The 16,214-nt window shown below is 44.2% G+C and overlaps 1 protein-coding gene across 4 annotated transcripts in view; it reads right to left on the reverse strand.

The window, feature by feature from the left end:
* Nucleotides 1-602: 602 nt before the first annotated feature.
* The window catches only part of crebbpb (CREB binding protein b), a 36,391-nt gene continuing 20,779 nt past the window's right edge, over nucleotides 603-16,214 (reverse strand). The window contains exons 7-31 of one of the 4 annotated variants that reach the window (XM_073493811.1): nucleotides 16,033-16,132; nucleotides 15,222-15,359; nucleotides 14,985-15,102; nucleotides 14,620-14,794; nucleotides 14,391-14,453; nucleotides 13,892-14,013; nucleotides 13,241-13,429; nucleotides 12,664-13,074; nucleotides 11,289-11,462; nucleotides 10,932-11,112; nucleotides 10,628-10,746; nucleotides 10,289-10,528; nucleotides 10,081-10,169; nucleotides 9,141-9,221; nucleotides 8,931-8,987; nucleotides 8,740-8,817; nucleotides 8,533-8,600; nucleotides 8,277-8,427; nucleotides 7,007-7,153; nucleotides 6,776-6,889; nucleotides 6,515-6,680; nucleotides 4,917-5,084; nucleotides 4,499-4,660; nucleotides 4,045-4,326; nucleotides 603-3,946 (exon numbers count right to left, since the gene is read on the reverse strand). In XM_073493811.1, coding sequence (XP_073349912.1) covers nucleotides 1,613-3,946; nucleotides 4,045-4,326; nucleotides 4,499-4,660; nucleotides 4,917-5,084; nucleotides 6,515-6,680; nucleotides 6,776-6,889; nucleotides 7,007-7,153; nucleotides 8,277-8,427; nucleotides 8,533-8,600; nucleotides 8,740-8,817; nucleotides 8,931-8,987; nucleotides 9,141-9,221; nucleotides 10,081-10,169; nucleotides 10,289-10,528; nucleotides 10,628-10,746; nucleotides 10,932-11,112; nucleotides 11,289-11,462; nucleotides 12,664-13,074; nucleotides 13,241-13,429; nucleotides 13,892-14,013; nucleotides 14,391-14,453; nucleotides 14,620-14,794; nucleotides 14,985-15,102; nucleotides 15,222-15,359; nucleotides 16,033-16,132 — 5,927 coding nt within the window. In that variant the 3' untranslated portion in view covers nucleotides 603-1,612. Of the gene's footprint in view, nucleotides 3,947-4,044; nucleotides 4,327-4,498; nucleotides 4,661-4,916; nucleotides 5,085-6,514; nucleotides 6,681-6,775; nucleotides 6,890-7,006; nucleotides 7,154-8,276; nucleotides 8,428-8,532; nucleotides 8,601-8,739; nucleotides 8,818-8,930; nucleotides 8,988-9,140; nucleotides 9,252-10,080; nucleotides 10,170-10,288; nucleotides 10,529-10,627; nucleotides 10,747-10,931; nucleotides 11,113-11,288; nucleotides 11,463-12,663; nucleotides 13,078-13,240; nucleotides 13,430-13,891; nucleotides 14,014-14,390; nucleotides 14,454-14,619; nucleotides 14,795-14,984; nucleotides 15,103-15,221; nucleotides 15,360-16,032; nucleotides 16,133-16,214 lie in introns of all 4 variants that reach the window. The other 3 variants (XM_073493812.1, XM_073493810.1, XM_073493809.1) reach the window with 3 other exon arrangements.

Raw genomic sequence — 16,214 nt, forward strand, 5'->3', positions numbered from 1 at the left:
TTATTTTCTGGCATTCTTTGTTATTTGACATGGATTAATTGCAGTTCTTACTTTGCCCTACAAGGTCAAACAGTAGTGATTTTTACTACACTACAAAATCAAACTTAAATGTTTAAAATGAGGTCAATAAGTTTGTCATGTTGATAATTACTAGACCTGAAACAATTATGTGATAACATGATATATTATTGGAATAATTCTTCAAGCAAAAATGTGAAACATTTATAGGTTCCTAGTAGGGTTGGGTACCATTTATATTTCAATCAATACTTGTACCTGGAACTCGATAGCTTTAAGAGTACAGAGTTTGTTCTAGTACCAAGTCTGGTACCAATGATGGGCTTAGGATGGCTGACTAACTCTTTTCCTAGAGTTTTGTACATTAACTGATTAAATGACTAATGAGGTTCACCAATGACAAATTTGGTACAGCTGAGGTACCAAGGTCAAACTGCGTTTAGTACTTGAGCTTGTCATGGAAATCTCTTTTCCTCAGGCGTTTTATACACTGAATGATCTGCAGATTAATGACAAAAATAATCATTAGTTTTCCAATGCTGACCTCAACAAGAGTTTTCTCCACACAGAAAACAGAAACAGAGTCTGTGGCACACAGGTTTATTTAACAATATGGTATATAAGTACGAAATGAGCCATTTGAACCAGTTTGTACAGTGATTTCATTCTTATTTTCTGCATATTTACAGTACTGTCTAGCTGCATGATTTACATTAGAGAACAGTTCATCATCAATTCAAGTTTAATGCAAGAGAGAAAATGATGCACAAAACTCTCTCTGAACACAAATCAGCAGTCAAACAAGTTAACTTCCCACCACAGGCAAAAGAAGTTCAGGATTTTATGAGAACTTCTTTAGACTGAGGGAGAGACAAAGCAATTTTTTTAAACATTTGCAAGACAATTTCTGGGTCCAAGCCAGTAAAAAGAACATTCCGGCACCTGTGAACATTAACAAGCTTTGACGCAGGTTTCTCTTACACCTGCCTTCTGCGTTTGGGTGTGTGCAATAGTTCCTAGATCTATACAAATACGTTAATCTCCCATAGACTCTGCAAACAGGAAAGAAATTAAGGCTTTCCCAAAGGCAGTCCTTTTGAAAAATGGCATATTAGAATAAATTAGCCAGGGACAGAGACACTGAGCAAGAAGTGAAACCTGGCAAAAAATTCCCAGACAAATAATTTTACAGTCTTCTCAACACAAATACGATATTAATTTGCAAAGGTACAAAATAAAAAAAATTGAATAATAAAATGAAATATTTTTTGTTTTGAGAAGTTTTGTTAAAAAAGTCAATACCAGAGCATAACAAATGAAAAACAAATTAAAACACAAAGACCATGGCAAATTCTTGCACAACTGGTCTGAACCAAAAATATATTCTTTGTGTCTTTGTTGTCTTCTTTTCAACAGCAATTATTAAATCACTCTGTGTGTTGGAAGAAAGAGCAGTCCCTTGGTTTAAGGAAAGTTCACAGTCTGTAGGCCTCATATGACTCATTTGTTTGTATTTCTTTTAGCTTTTTACACCAGCAAGTACAAAAATGTCTCAGCTGAAAACAGAACAAGGCCTTTCTTCTGTCACAAAATGCTACAATCCTTCAACAAATTTCTCCAGCGTGTCTCCCGTCGTGTCACCCACCATACCCATGTCATTACTCAACCCCCCTCTGTTTGGTGTGTTAAGCTGTGGGAGCATGGCACTCTGCTCCGGTGTTCCCATGTGTCCCTGCTCCATGGAGCCTGACAAGGGGCCTCCAAGGCTGGGGTGGGGAGAGCTGGAGTGGAGGGCGCCATGCTGAGGTGAGGGCTGAGGCTGTATCCGTGGGGAGGGACTGGAATGCGGGGGCTGCTGCGAAGGCGGACGGGGCGATTGCACTGGAGCTGGGGAGCGTACTTGGTTTCCCAGGGTGTTTGCCATTGTCTGGCCAGGTAAGTGAGCTCCTCCCTGGGCTTGGCCTTGGAGCATGTGGGGCTGTGGACTCATTGAGTTAGCCTGCACTGGAGAGCCCATCTGCTGCTTTAACATCTGTTGCTGCTGCTGCTGAAGTATGCGCTGCTGGAGGAGGCTCTGTGGCCCGTCCATGCCCATGCCAGGTTGGCCCATTTGGGATGTGGGAGGGAGCTGTCCCATAGGCCCCCCACCTCCTTGCATAGCCATTTGCTGCTGCATACGGAGCTGGGAGTAGCTTGCTGGCCCTGGCTGCTGCTGGGGGAACTGACCATGGCCCTGAGGCATGCCTCCCTGCTGCTGCTGTGCCTGCTGCTGCTGCTGCTGCTGCATCTGCTGCATCCTGAGCAGCTGTTGTCTGCGGTACATTTGGGGATTGCCGTTTTGAGCAGCATTCATCATCTGCCCTTGTGGGCCCATGGTTGCCATGCCCTGCGACCCTGCCTGCTGAGGAGGCTGCTGCTGAGGTGCCATCCCTGGCCTCTGCACCTGGTTTGCCATGGCTGCGATGGCCTGCATTCCTGCCTGGGACCCCAGCATGGCCTGAGGGTTCTGCTGTGCCTGCTGCTGTTGCTGCGGCTGGTTTGCCTGGTACTTGGCTGTCCTCTGTTTAATGAAGGCGGCCATGAGGTGGGGGTTTGACTTGAGGATGTTGAGGACCTGCTGTTGCTGCTGCGGGGAGCTGGGAGATTTGAGGGTGCGCAGTAATTCCTGCAGGGCACTCGGCGCGATGTTACCAGGCATCCCTCGTGGCATGTTATGCTGCTGTGGTGTCATGCCCTGCTGTGAGGTTCCTTGGGGAGGCATGACCCCAGCCATTTGAAGACCCTGTTGCTGGGGCATCATGGGCCTCTGCATGATCTGGCCCTGCTGGGGCATGTGTGTTCCCTGAGCCTGCTGAGGGGTCATAGGGCCTTGTTGAGAAGGGACCTGTTGCTGATGACCCTGGGGATTCTGCACGGGATTCTGCATCCCTGGACCCCACTGGCCCTGCTGCATAGCCTGCATCACCTGGGGGCCCCGTGGTCCTTGCATCATCTGCATCTGGTTCTGCATGGGCCCCATCATTCGTGGGTGGTTCATGGGCATCCCGTTCATGGCATAATTCTGCTGTTGCTGCTGCTGCTGCTGCTGCTGCTGCTGCTTTGCCTTCGCTACCATCTCGATCTGTCTGGCCACTTTCATGGCTGCCAGCAGTGGCTGCTGCTGCTGTTGCTGCTGCTGCTGCTGCTGTGGTGGCTGAGGCTGAGGCTGCTGTTGGTGTGGCATGTTGGGTAGAGGCGACTGCTGCTGATGGAGAGGGGATGACTGAGGCCCTGGTTTGCCTTGCGGCACTGGTGTTGGTGGCTGGCTGCTGCGGCCATTGTTGGGGAATCCTTGGGCAACATTGGCAGGGTTTGGTGGCTGCTGTTGTTGGGGTTGGTTGGGCATTGGCTGGGGTGTCTGTGGTGTATTAGGCTGCTGCACAGAGTTGGGGGTGTCGGGGGCAGCTGAGGTAGGTGGAGATGGCATGGGCAAACCCCTTCCAGCCATGGTGGCCATTCTGCGGCGCATCAGCTGAGCCTGCTGGAGCCTGTGCTGCAGCTGCTGCTGACGGAGTTTGTGCTTGATGTTGAGACAGAAAGGAACAGGACACTTGTTCTCCTGACAGTGCTTAGCATGATAACAACATAAAGCGATGAGCTGCTTGCACACAGGGCAGCCACCATTGGTCTTGCGCTTGCAGCCCTTGGTGTGCTGAACCACCCTCTTCATCTTCTGGCATGAAGGCAAAGAGCAGTTGGCATTGCGGCATTGGCAGGCGTGGACCAGGGACTGGATGCAGCGCTGGATGCTGAGACGTCGGCTCTCCTGAGGGCTCTTGGAGGCCTCTCCACCCTGACCGTTGCTGTCGTCGTCTAGACCCAGGCCCCACTTTACCATCTGGTGCTCATGGCCTTTAGCGTTGTAGCAGTTAATGCATAGGTCATAGTCCTGTTGATAGGTAAGGAAGACCACATTAAGGTTAATTCAAGATTCAAATTCAAGATATAGATTTCAAAACATATCTGTGAAGTGTCACTTTTTCCTACCTCACAAACTGTGCAGTGCCAGCGAGTCTCTACGTGGTGTTTACACTCGTTGCAGGTGTACACAAAGCGGTCTTGGCCCTGGTTGTGCAGCTCGACCAACATACACATCGTGCTCCATTTGCACCTTCTCAGTGAGCTGAACTCCCAGTGCTTGTCCCTGGCCAAAGTCAGAAAGGCATCACGGCCATCCATCAGGTCACAGGTCAACAAAGGGTCTGGATCCATGATGGGTGGCAGGGTGTTAATGACTGGCCCAGCATGGAGGTGGATAACAAAAAACACCTGGTAGTAGAAAATAGGGGAAATGTATCGGTTAGTTGTAAGGAAAGCCAAAGTGTGCTGTAACAAAGTGCCAACTCCTACAACATTGTAGCTTCAGTGTTGTAGGAAATGCCATTTTTAGTTATGAGGAATGGACTGCGACAAATCTGTTATAGCTGGTCGGGTTTCCCACCTCCTTATGCTTCTCCATCGTAGCGTAGAGCTTCTGGGACAGATCATTGGCTACATTCGGCATCCCAGGCTTTTTCTTATTGGCTCGACTGACGCTGCTCTTGTTTTTGTTGGTTTTCTTGTTATTCTTCTTTTTGGCATTCTTGCTGTCAGCTTGGGCTCCCTTGAAATAGATGGACATGAACGTTCAGAGAGGCAGAGATTGCACAACAGGCAAGATGAGGTTATGCAATTAAGCTGAGTGGTTAAACAATGCCGGAGTGACTACAGAAAGCTTTTATATTATGAGGACTTGAGGATGATAAAATCTCGGGTGAAACAGAGGCCTAAGCACCAGGCTGTTGATTCTGGCATAACAAGAGCATTCCTTCTCTAAAACCCATTTCAAAATACTCAAGCCACCTATCCATTTAACTCACCTCTGTCGTTTCAGAGGAGGTCGTGTTCTCCTCCTTCTTTCGCTCCTCCTCCTCCTGCTCCAGCTCCTTGATGCTCTCCTCCAGTACATTAGGCCAAAAGTCCCCCTCAAAATATGGCAGCTCGTTGGCACTGGTCAGCCTGTCTTCTGTTGCCTGCTTGAAAATGTCCTGAATACAGACACACAGATTTCCATCAGGCATGACAGTGACATGGCTCATAAAGAGTAGTTCTGCAAGTGTCATTATGTTAATTTTAAAGATATACTGATATAACTTTTAAACTAATGTGGGGGAAAATGGCTACTTCTACTGCAGCCTTCTGTAAAGATGAGCCTAAATGATTAGTTATATATTGTCTAAAATGGTAAGAATCATAGTTTCTGTTGTAATAATTTTGACAATAATCTATCCCAAACACAGGGGGGAGGCCCCACTATGGACTGGACACAAAAGCTGATAAACGCTATTTGACTGTTCAGCCAGACAAAGGATAAAACGAAGCATAGTAACACTCTGGTTTAGAAAAAGGTGTAATGGACCGAATTAATATTGGAATACTTAATCGAATTGGTATGTCAAGCAAATTAGTTTAAACTTTAATTTAAAAAACAATTTTAATTTAGATGTTCATCCCATTAGGCTTTGTTTGTAATTTATAAAGCCTAACTACTTTAAAAAATAAAAAAAATATATATCACAAACAGAAAACTTGGATCATGTCAAAGCTAACTTATCATCAGTGCACTTCTTATGTGCAACTGTGATCCACTGTTTCTATCAAAATGCCCTGTTGCAACGATTATATGAAATGACAAAGAAGCTAAATTATCATCTAAACTTTGTTTTAAACCAAGCAGCAAATAGTTTGCAATAATTGCCAACACATAATATACATAATATGCCAAAATAATTGGCTAATCATTGAGTCTTTGATAAATCAAATCAAGATGGCATGGCATCTCACTGCCTCCTAATCACAAGCCACACCCAGACTAAAGGCTGAGGCACATTTCCTACATGAGCAGATAAAGATGATGGTTTTCCCTTACCTTCATTGACAGATAGAGTGGGAGAGAAAAAAAAAAAGCACACCAAAAATACTGCCCTTCACCTGTTGTGTGTATTTTTATGTCTGTGACATATTCTACATATATACTTTAAAACTGCAGTGAAAAACTGGTATGATGTCAATATGACTGTCCACAGATTGTTTTTATGTGTTTTTTTATGCAGAGAACTTCACATGTCTTGTGGAAAAAATAGATGAAGCACCACAGCACCGATGCGTGAGAGCAGCTTTTCCACCAACAAAGAATTGATTCCATCGAGGTTCAGACACCACATTTTGAACCACCTGGTGCATTTCCACCAAAAATAAATTGGTTTGGCATTCAAACAGTTGGTATCCAGCTGAACCCAGAAAATATCAGGCTTTCTTTGACCTGAAGTGGGAATGTCATATTTTACAAGTCGTTGTGCAGAGCTCTCTGTCTGTACCAGAGACAACTTGATGGAAAGGAGCTACTGTGAGGTTATAACTGGTGACAAAATTATTAACTATAACTGAGAAAATCTGACCGGTGTGACCATTTCCTGACCTTGTAGTCATGCAAGATCCTCTCAGCGAAAGCCTTGTCCAGCATCTTTCTGTACCACTCTTGGAGTCTCTTGGGCTTGGGTATCTTCTGGTCAGCAGGGTGGCAGTGGAAAATGTAGTCATCTCCTTCACTGGGTGGGCAGGCCCAGATGTGACCTGTCACATACCTGAGGAGAGCAGCAAGATTCATCAGCCACTTGGCAAACGCAGGCACGATACATTCAGTATTAGCTTGAAGGGAGTAAAACTGCTCTTAACTCACCCCAGTTTCTTCACATACTCCAGGTAGCCTATTAAGATCTCATGGTACACTGCAGTCCTTAGCAAACGTGGTTTGAAGAAGTGAATACTGTCGAGGTATGATATGTAAACCCGTCTGCAAAGCAAATATGGAGAAATTAGCAACACACCAAAGAGCAACCCACACAACATACAAAGCTAAAGCAGAAAAGAAAAAGTGCAAACATGACTTATTTTTTTGCTGTAGTTTTACCTGGTATTTGGAAAGGGGCACTCTGAGCCGTACTCCTGGACGTGCATGCCGAAGAAACAAACGTCCACCCCGTCTATTTCCTCAAATGCAAAAAGTGCTTTGGTTCTGTAAGGGAAGGTCTCCACCATCTCGCCTGAGTCCACAAACCTGAGGAAACAGAGAAGCATAGGTACATTTAAAAAACGCTTTTATTAAACTTAGATAGACAAGTTTTTTGCTTTAACTTATCGTTATGAAGAAACTATTGATTGCACTATGTAATGCCTACAGAATAATGACATCATTGGAGTTTAGATTGGTTCCCTATAAAGCACTTTCAACTGTGCGATTTTGGCTGCCATCGAGTACGTAATCCCAGCCCAGGAAAATTAAGTCGATTCAGTCAGGCTGGCACCATGTCTATCTGCTTTTAGGTCTCCATTTTAGACAAAACTTCTGTTCTCAAATGTTTGTCCTGTGTTGTTAGTGGTTGCTACTCTGAGCTAAACAGAAAGTGATACGGTTGTCTTTGTGACACCAAAGGATGGAAGAGAGGAATTGCTTCTGGCCGACGACCTCAGAGTGCTCCTGAATAATTCCCATGGTCAGATAGGTCGTTCATGAATGTTTGCTTACTTGGAGATATACTTTTATATGATATATGGACAATTGTGCTGTAAATTGCAATCAATTTTGACAGCAAAGGCTGGGCAACAAAACCACACAGTATATTTTAGTGCATCAACTTCCAGCATTCGAAGGTCAGCACAATGGTGACAGATATGACGGACGTCTTTATTTATATCCAAATCCATGTCTAGGGGTTTATAGAAGCTCATTACACCCCCACTTTAACTCCAGCTCAGCACCTTTGTTACTTTCATCCCTTCTCTCCCCTCATTTTCTGTCACCACTACACTGACTTTGTAATATAATAAGGTAGAGATGCCCCTAAACATAACTTTAAAATGACAACATGGCTTTATCTGAAAGCTTCAATGTTCTACTAGTGCTTTTCAGTTCCTTTAGTCTCTATTTTAGTTTAAATATCCTCATTCACTTGATGCGACTTTAAAGACTCCAGCATATATATCAAATGCTCGCCACCATCAAACACACAGTAATCAACAAGCACCTTTTCTTAAAAAGCACTTAAATAATCCCCAAAGTCTCTCCTGGTTTGTTCCTCACAAGTTCTTAAGTGCTATGCGCCGAAGTTCCCAGTTCTAGATTTAACCAATGTTACTACAAATCAGGAGGGACACACTTTATCAGCAGGTGAGGACCTTACCTAGACTTCATGCCAGGCTTAATCTCCACATTTTTGTCAGAGCTGGCCACCACTCGCACAAACACCTCACCGGCCTCTGGGTGGTTCTGCCTTTTCAAGTACTTATTCACTCTGTCCTCAATATACGTCCCCAGCCTTGTCGTTTGCAACCCTTTACAAAGACAAACATTTCATGTTAGCTCAAGTATTAAATATCCTTTAACATAATTAAATAAAGGAGAATTATATTTATTCTGATTTGCTACAAGTGACTTACTTTTGGCTGAAAACTTGTTCTCCTTTCTTGTTTTGTTAGACTTCTTCAGACAGTTGTCACAGATAAAGCTAGAAGACGAAAAATCATACAACAGTTTAGTATTAACATACAGTAACTTCCTGCTGAATTAATTCTGTTGAGGTCAAACATGGACTGTGTATGTTGCTTGAAGGGCTGGATAATAGTCAAATAGCTAGCGAAACTTACCCTGTTGGCCAAATGACGTCATAGTGCAGCACGCATATCTGATGCATCTTTCGTCCACAGTCTTTACATTCAACAAACCTGCAACAACAAACATTTCCTTTTTCTGTGCTTTTTTGCAAAAAAGTTACAAAGCATCACTGCCATCACATAAATGAGAGTCTAACTGAGGTTACTGTCCAGACAGTACTCACGGTTCAGAGTCCAACATGTCATTTTTCTTCTTTTCAAACTGCTCTTTTGATATCATGCTGCACAGAAAAGACAAAGAGACAACCAAGTTCATATTTGCTCCTGTGATTCAAACTACCTTCCACAGAATGAAGACCAGAGAGAAAAACAGTCTGATAATCTCGCAAGATGATCATCAGGTGGAGGTCGGCCACCCGGGCCTGCTAACTTACGTCTGTGGCTGGGCCGGGTCGTCCCCCAGGGTCACACTGTTGCCCTGGATCTCGTTGAAGCACTTCTCACAGAAGTGATACCTGTCGGCAATAAGGCCATATTTGGGTGAACTGCAGCCAGCACACACAGTAGCAGCACAGGCAAACCGGCGCACAGGTGGCAGAATGCAGAGTAAATGGGGACACACGGAAACAACCGAGGACAGAGCATGGGCGGTGGACAGACGGAAGGACACACACACACACACACACAGGCAGAGGTACAGATTAGTCACAGTTGGAATGGTCATGATGCGGCCACTCTCATTCAGAAGTGAGAGCAAACATGCTAAAATACTATGTTAATGAATGTCAACATTGAATGAATGTTTGAACAGAAACTACTACATGCTGGAAAATAAAAACAAAAAAACAGTTACAATAACTCATAAAACAAGCAACATGCACTATGAGCTAATGGATGAATCAATGGTCATGCCAGGGGAGGAGGAATGAATGATAATACAAATACAAATGTGTGGGACTTGTCAGAAAAGATCAAGCTCTGGTCAAATGATAAAACCTTGTACAGAGCCTTAATATAAGGAATTCAATAAATTTGCAAAAACTCAGATTTTTTGTGTTGAATCCTAAATTGGTAAATCTCACAGCATTTAGTGGCCAGTATGTGCAATAATTCAATGGTGTTGCATTATATTGATAGCAAGGTGCAGTAGCAGATTCTACACAGCAGGGGGAGCTTTGCTGCCAGTTCTCAGGCACAACAGACAGCACATTCTGTTTGGCCACAATATACGACTCTAAGTGGCGCCTGTGTTTCCCCTTTAAAGAAAAGATCATCATATGAAGGTTTGTTGACTGGTATGGCTTCTCTTGCTCACTGCTCCTCCACCTTTTTTACCCATCTCTATTCCTAGACAGAGTTAGCAGACATTTTTACCTGTTCTGGTAGCTGTAGTAGGTGCCATCCCGGGAGATGGTACACAACTGTTTGCCATAGCAGCACAGTGTCTGGGGTGAAAACTCGAACTGTGGAAACATCAGATAAACATTTGAAATCCATGTCATTGTTAGAACTCACTTACAGGTAAACATTAACGTGAACTGATGAGATAAATCTAGTTTTCGTTTTTTAATTCCCATCTCACCTTCCTGCCGCAGCAGTAGCCCAGGCCCTGCATGACGGGATCGATCTCTGCTTCAAACACTTCTGCCAGCTTGGTGCAGTACTTGTAGACACGGGATGTTTTACGGTTGTACAACCAGGCGTTGTTGAACATGAGCCACACGTCGTCCACGTACTGCCACGGCTCCTGGTACTGACCCGTATCCAGCTTGCGCTTGATGGTAGATAGATCAATGGGGTTCTTCACGATTTCGAAGTAGTCCTGTGCAGCAGTAGAGAGATGTTTTCATTAAAGAGCAAATCATGCTTAACACTATTTCCTGTGGGTCTTGTAAAAAGGTATGTGCGTGTGTATACTCACAGGTATGCCCAGTAGCGTGGGGTCTACAGGCTGTCTGAAGGGCAAGGACTCTGGATCTTGTCTGTAGAGGGCCTCAAGTGTCGGCATTAGGGCTTGTCTCAGCTCCTCGGGCTTGAAAACTGGAAAGACACAATATTTATGTTATAGGAAACCAAAAAAATCCTGAACATACCTGTGTCTGCAAATGCACTGTCTAAGTAAACACACAGGTATATAAATTTACTCCTGTTTAAAGGATTTCACCACAACATGAGTTGAAATTAATATATGTGAATAAATGGATATTTTATATATGTGTTCTTACTTTTCTTGCGGTTCTGAGCGGCAGAGTTGGCCGATGTGCTGTTGGCCCCACTCTCCTCCTCTTCTTTGGGTTCTGTCTTCATCTCCGGCTTCTTTTCCTCAGTTTCCATTGGTTCCTGCTTTGGCTCTACTGCATCGGGCTCCTCCTTCTTCACCAGCGGTGGTTTGGTTTCATCATCCTGCTAAATGAACAAAAAACATGGTCAATCAGCTGTCCTACGGAGCTGAGTCAGGAAACAATCAAGTATTTAATACAATAAATAGGAAGCATAAAACTTTCCTTTAGGAAACTGAAAAGACAACAACAGTGCCTTTCTTATCTACTGATTACTGAATTATCCTGTTAAATTGAACATACCTCCATTTTTACATCCATCTGTTTCTTCACAGGCTTGCTGTCATCGTCTTCTTCTTTTACTTCAGATTTGGCTTCAGTGCCGCTCATGTCCGGCAGAGCCTGCTGGGAGCTCAGCTCAGCAACAGAGGCTGGGGTGGGCACTCTGTTATCTATACTCGCTGCTGCCTGGGACAACTTCAGAGAGAGGTGAAGAGACATTCTGATCACAATACTGATAACTTCAATCAATCAAGTCAAACTGACTTGTAAGAAAATATAGGACTGGCTGTCAGGGATCCTCTCCAGAGGTGTGGCGTTATTTGTTTAAAGGTGTACTATTCAGGGTTTGTCAGTTGCTGTTTATAATCACATCAGGTGCAATAAACAGTCATGGAGAAACACAGTTGACTGTTGATTCTCATTCGCAGGTCGTCAAATACAGATACTTTGGGTTGGTGAGGTACCAACTCAAAGTGTCAGTATTTGACGACCTGGAAATGAGACTCAACAATGAGCTACGTTTCTCCAGAGGTGCTTACGCCCAGAAATGTCCCGGGTTTAATTTTATGAGTGTACACATTTTTTTTAGGAAAATCTTGCATATTATGCCTTTAAGTACCAAAGCACACTGCACAGTTGTATGTTTAGAAGGTTATATAACCACAGTTTCAGCTACAATTCACCACATGATCAAATGTTGGACTGACTTCATGAATAGTTTCATCAAACTGAAAATATTACATGGCAAACATCTAGCTAAGTAGTATTAGATGATACCACGGATGTGGCAGGTTGTTATTAGCGTGGCATTAAGCAATATAGGCAAATAAACACCAGTAGTTTGTGTTTTAAATGATTTTATTTACCTATTTTTGTACCAAGCAAATGATGCTGCATGTGAAACATCCATTGGGTTTAAGTGCAAAAAGAGATCAAGCTCATAGGCCAGGCTATGAAAACTTAGCTAAGCTAGCTTTCATTTTCTCTTGATATTGTAATGTTTCTTCGCAAATGCATCAAAAGTAAAGAAACAGTCACAAGAGTGAATGATGACTGAAAGGATGTTTTTGCTGCATTAATGTTAGCTAGCTATAGGCTGGAGAAAATATCATTTTCATTTACTGTGCTGCTGAAAGGCTATCAGCCTTATTGGCTTTCCAACATGACATGCGCTTAAGTGAACGTTGGATCTGGAGGTGTTGGAAGTGTTTCAAAAATCTATATGAATTGTAACTGGATTATTCAAACTGTAAATATTCTTTACTCACTGAAAAAAAATTGCTGGAGCATGTTCCAATGTGCTCTGGCAGCACTACACCTACACCTGTTTAGTCAAAAGCTTTCACAGGACCTGGAAAGTATGATAGTGACTTTTCAGTAAGAACTAGTAGCTCACCGGTGTGCTGGGGTGCTGTGCCTGCACCGAGGTGGGCTGCTGCATCTGGCTGGGGGGTTCTGTCTGGGGCTGCAGGGGTGTGAGCGGCAGGGAGGGGTCCGGGGGTGTGCCCATGGCTGAGGGGGGGGCAGGGAGACTACTGGGTACGTGGGTTGGGGTGGAGGAGGGCCCACCTACGGAGGCTGGGGTGGAGGGCCGTGGTGGCACCTGGGCCTGTGCAGAAGCATGGTGCTGCTGCTGCTGCTGTTGCAGCTGCTGCTGCTGCTGCTGCTGCTGCTGCTGCTGCGGCTGCAGGCTGGCAGAGGCATTGGGTGGAGGGGTGGCGCGCAAGGTGGGCTGCGCTGCAGGGCCACAGGGCAGCTGGGAGCCAAGGGATCCCAACGCATTCAGAGGGAGGTTAGAGTTCTGCGGCTGCTGGAACAAAGAGGGATGTACAGTTAGCATAAGCAATATTTATATAGCATCCCACACAAAGATGCTCATAAGGCCACGTTCAGGAAAAAAGCAAGGAGCAATGAAAATGCTAGGAGCATGCCATATGTCAGCATTTCTCTCAGCACAGCACATGTCTCCTCACCTGTGTGACAGCAGCCTGTGTTATGGGCTGGCCCATGCCTACATTCACATTCATTGCTCCACCTGCAGCTGCAGGGAACTGGCCCTGTGGCAGGAACTGGCCCTGATTGGCTGGCTGAGGGACCATGTTATTAGCATGACTACCCATCATTCCTTGGGTCTGAGGCATCCTTGACGGGGACATGCCCATCTGTAAAAGAGAAGAGAAATGAAACAGACAAAAACGTTATGGCGGCAGGCCTCTAGTATTCAATACCTAATAAGTAAACATGCCACGCCATGTTTTGATTCAACAGACAGAAGGAACACTACAATTGACAGCCAGACAGCCGCTTCATTAATGGGTCAGGAATTGTGTCAACCACAGTCAGAACATTGCATACTGAAGCATGCTTTAGTTTCAAAATGGTAACAGATTAAGAAATTAATAATCAGTCAAAGGCTGTGGGGTATTTCACAGTCAAGTGGAGAATAAAGTGACAAAAGTGACATAATAGAGTGACAGAGAAAAATGGAGCAAGAACTGAATAAACTGGAAACAAAACTGAAAAATGGTTGAAGAAGAGCACGTTTAAAATATAGAGAGGGGACTGAAAGGCTTAGGGAAACCACTGTTATAATAAAGTGAAGAGACAGAGGGGAAAGATCTAACCGCTGGGACGGAGCTCATGTTCATCTGCTGTGGATGGTTCATGGGGGAGGGAGCACGTGCTCCCATGGGTGCCTGAGACATCTGCGCATTCTGCATTGCCATTGGGTTAAACTGATTGATTCCTGTGGGAACACACACACACACACACACACACACACACACACACACACACACACACACACACACACAATTGTTTAGCTGTTTATTAAACTTGGGAGTTGTAATTTAATATTCCATGTCCTGCTGGGCTGTTAGAGGCACTGAAGCAGCTCACTTAAACATCACAGCTCTGACAAATGCTTTCAACATTACCTGGTTAAACAATCAGGTGTAGCTAAAAAACAATTTCACTGTTGAAATGCAGATTTTCTTTAAAACATTTAGGTGTTTACCCATTAGCAAACTTAAGAACTTGGAAGTTTAGCAAAAAGATCACATGTGCTGCTTTCTTTTTTTTTTTTGAGTAGGACTGCCAAGAAAGCAATGAGCAAAAACATACCTTGGGGCACCTGCATACGGTTCATTATCTGATTTGGCATGTTGGGCATAGGCACAGGTCCATCTGAAAGACACAAGGACATGGCAGCGTTCATTTATGAGTTACTATCAGTTATAGACTTTTTTTGTACTCGTATCAACTGAGAACTGCAGAAGAAGCAGACAGCACTCAAGACCCAGAAGTGTCTTTCCGCTTTAATATTTTGAGTGTAGAGAGTTTGGCTACTAACTCGGAGGTCGGACAGCCTGTCCTGGGCCCATGGCGTTGGGCTGAGCCATACCAGGCTGCTGAGGCCCAGCTGTGCCCACCATGCCAGGCTGTTTCTGGAGCCGTGAGCGCCTCTTCTCCTCCAGTTCCTTCTGGATTTTGTAGATTTTCTCTGCCAGGAAGTGGTAATACTCATCCTAGTGAGATGATAACAAGAGACAGACAAGACATTTCAAAAAGAATAGTGATTGTGTTTCTTCAGTGTCTGGTTCTGGTTAAAATTCTCTACTCTCATAGTGACAAGAGAGAGGTTGAAACCAAAAACCACAGAAGACAGGTCATAATGGTGTGATGATAAAAACATAAGAAGTGTATTATATAAGTTACCCTGCTGTTAGCGGACTCGTACATATCACCCTCAACCTTGCGTGCATATGCCACCAGGTTCTCCATTCGACGGTCCTTCAGTGCTGCGGGGTCTGGGGTGGGGAATATGGCTTGTACACTGAAGAGAGAAGTAGAGAAATACACAACTCACTGAGAGCCTGGTGCACCAAGTTTATTCTTTTTCCAAATGACAGAATCTGAGTATTTATAATGCATCTGTTACATTGCTTGACTTACAGTTTGTGCACCAGGTGGGTGCGCAGGTCCTGAGTGACGTGTTCATGCCAGGCCTTCCTTACCCCTGAAGCAGAGAGAGGGGTGGCAGTGGGCAGGTTTCCCATGCCTCCCGCTACCGTCCCATCTGGCATCAGTTGACTGTAAGACACAGAGAGAAAGAAACTATTACTCAAGTTCAACTTCACACCAGGTTTTATAAACAAAACAATGTGCACATAGGTTGTAATTTACATAGTTTGTCCTCCAAGACACATTTTGAAAATGTATTTAAAAAGCACCCAAAGGGCAGAGAATGCATTGAGATTGTGGCTGATTATACTGCACTGGACATGAAATCATAAGACTCATTATTATCATGTTCAATGTCAAAAACGTGCTAGAAAACAGGAAATGGTAGAAAACAGCAGGAGGCAAGTGACCATGTAGCGGTGATTACTTTTATATGTCTTTCATCTTTAAAGCTCATCACTGACTGCTGTTTGAACAGAGACGGATCGAAAATTATTTTCACACCAACGTCAACAAAATCAGTGCCATCATAGCATTGTGCCAGAAAAGGGGTGAATGTTAATGTGTTTACCCCAGTGTCATGTTTGCCAAAAGGAGCCTGAGCCAATGAATAGTAATTTGACCAAGAATTAACGTGGATTTTACCGTTTCCCACTGGTTACAAAAATCCAGATATTAGAAGTACGTGTTATTGGGGTTTCTGGCCAGTGTGAAAGAGGTGCTAGGAAGCACATTAAAAATAGTGGATACCTTGGCAGCAAGAGTCTTGTTAATGTGGCATGTTAAGGATGACAATACTCACTTGTTGAGTGTGGATGGTAGGGAGGAGTCAGAGTGCATGCCAGTCGGGTCTGAAGAGGGGACACCCATGCCTCCTGCCATCTGGTTCATCTGATTAGTGCCTGATAAACACACATGGTCATTCAGAAGAAAAAGGCTTAGCAACAGATCGACAGTTTTGTTATCACATGTACATTTTTGATC

This window comes from Pagrus major, chromosome 23 (genome assembly GCF_040436345.1).
Source record: "Pagrus major chromosome 23, Pma_NU_1.0".
In the NCBI taxonomy this organism is placed as follows: domain Eukaryota; kingdom Metazoa; phylum Chordata; class Actinopteri; order Spariformes; family Sparidae; genus Pagrus; species Pagrus major.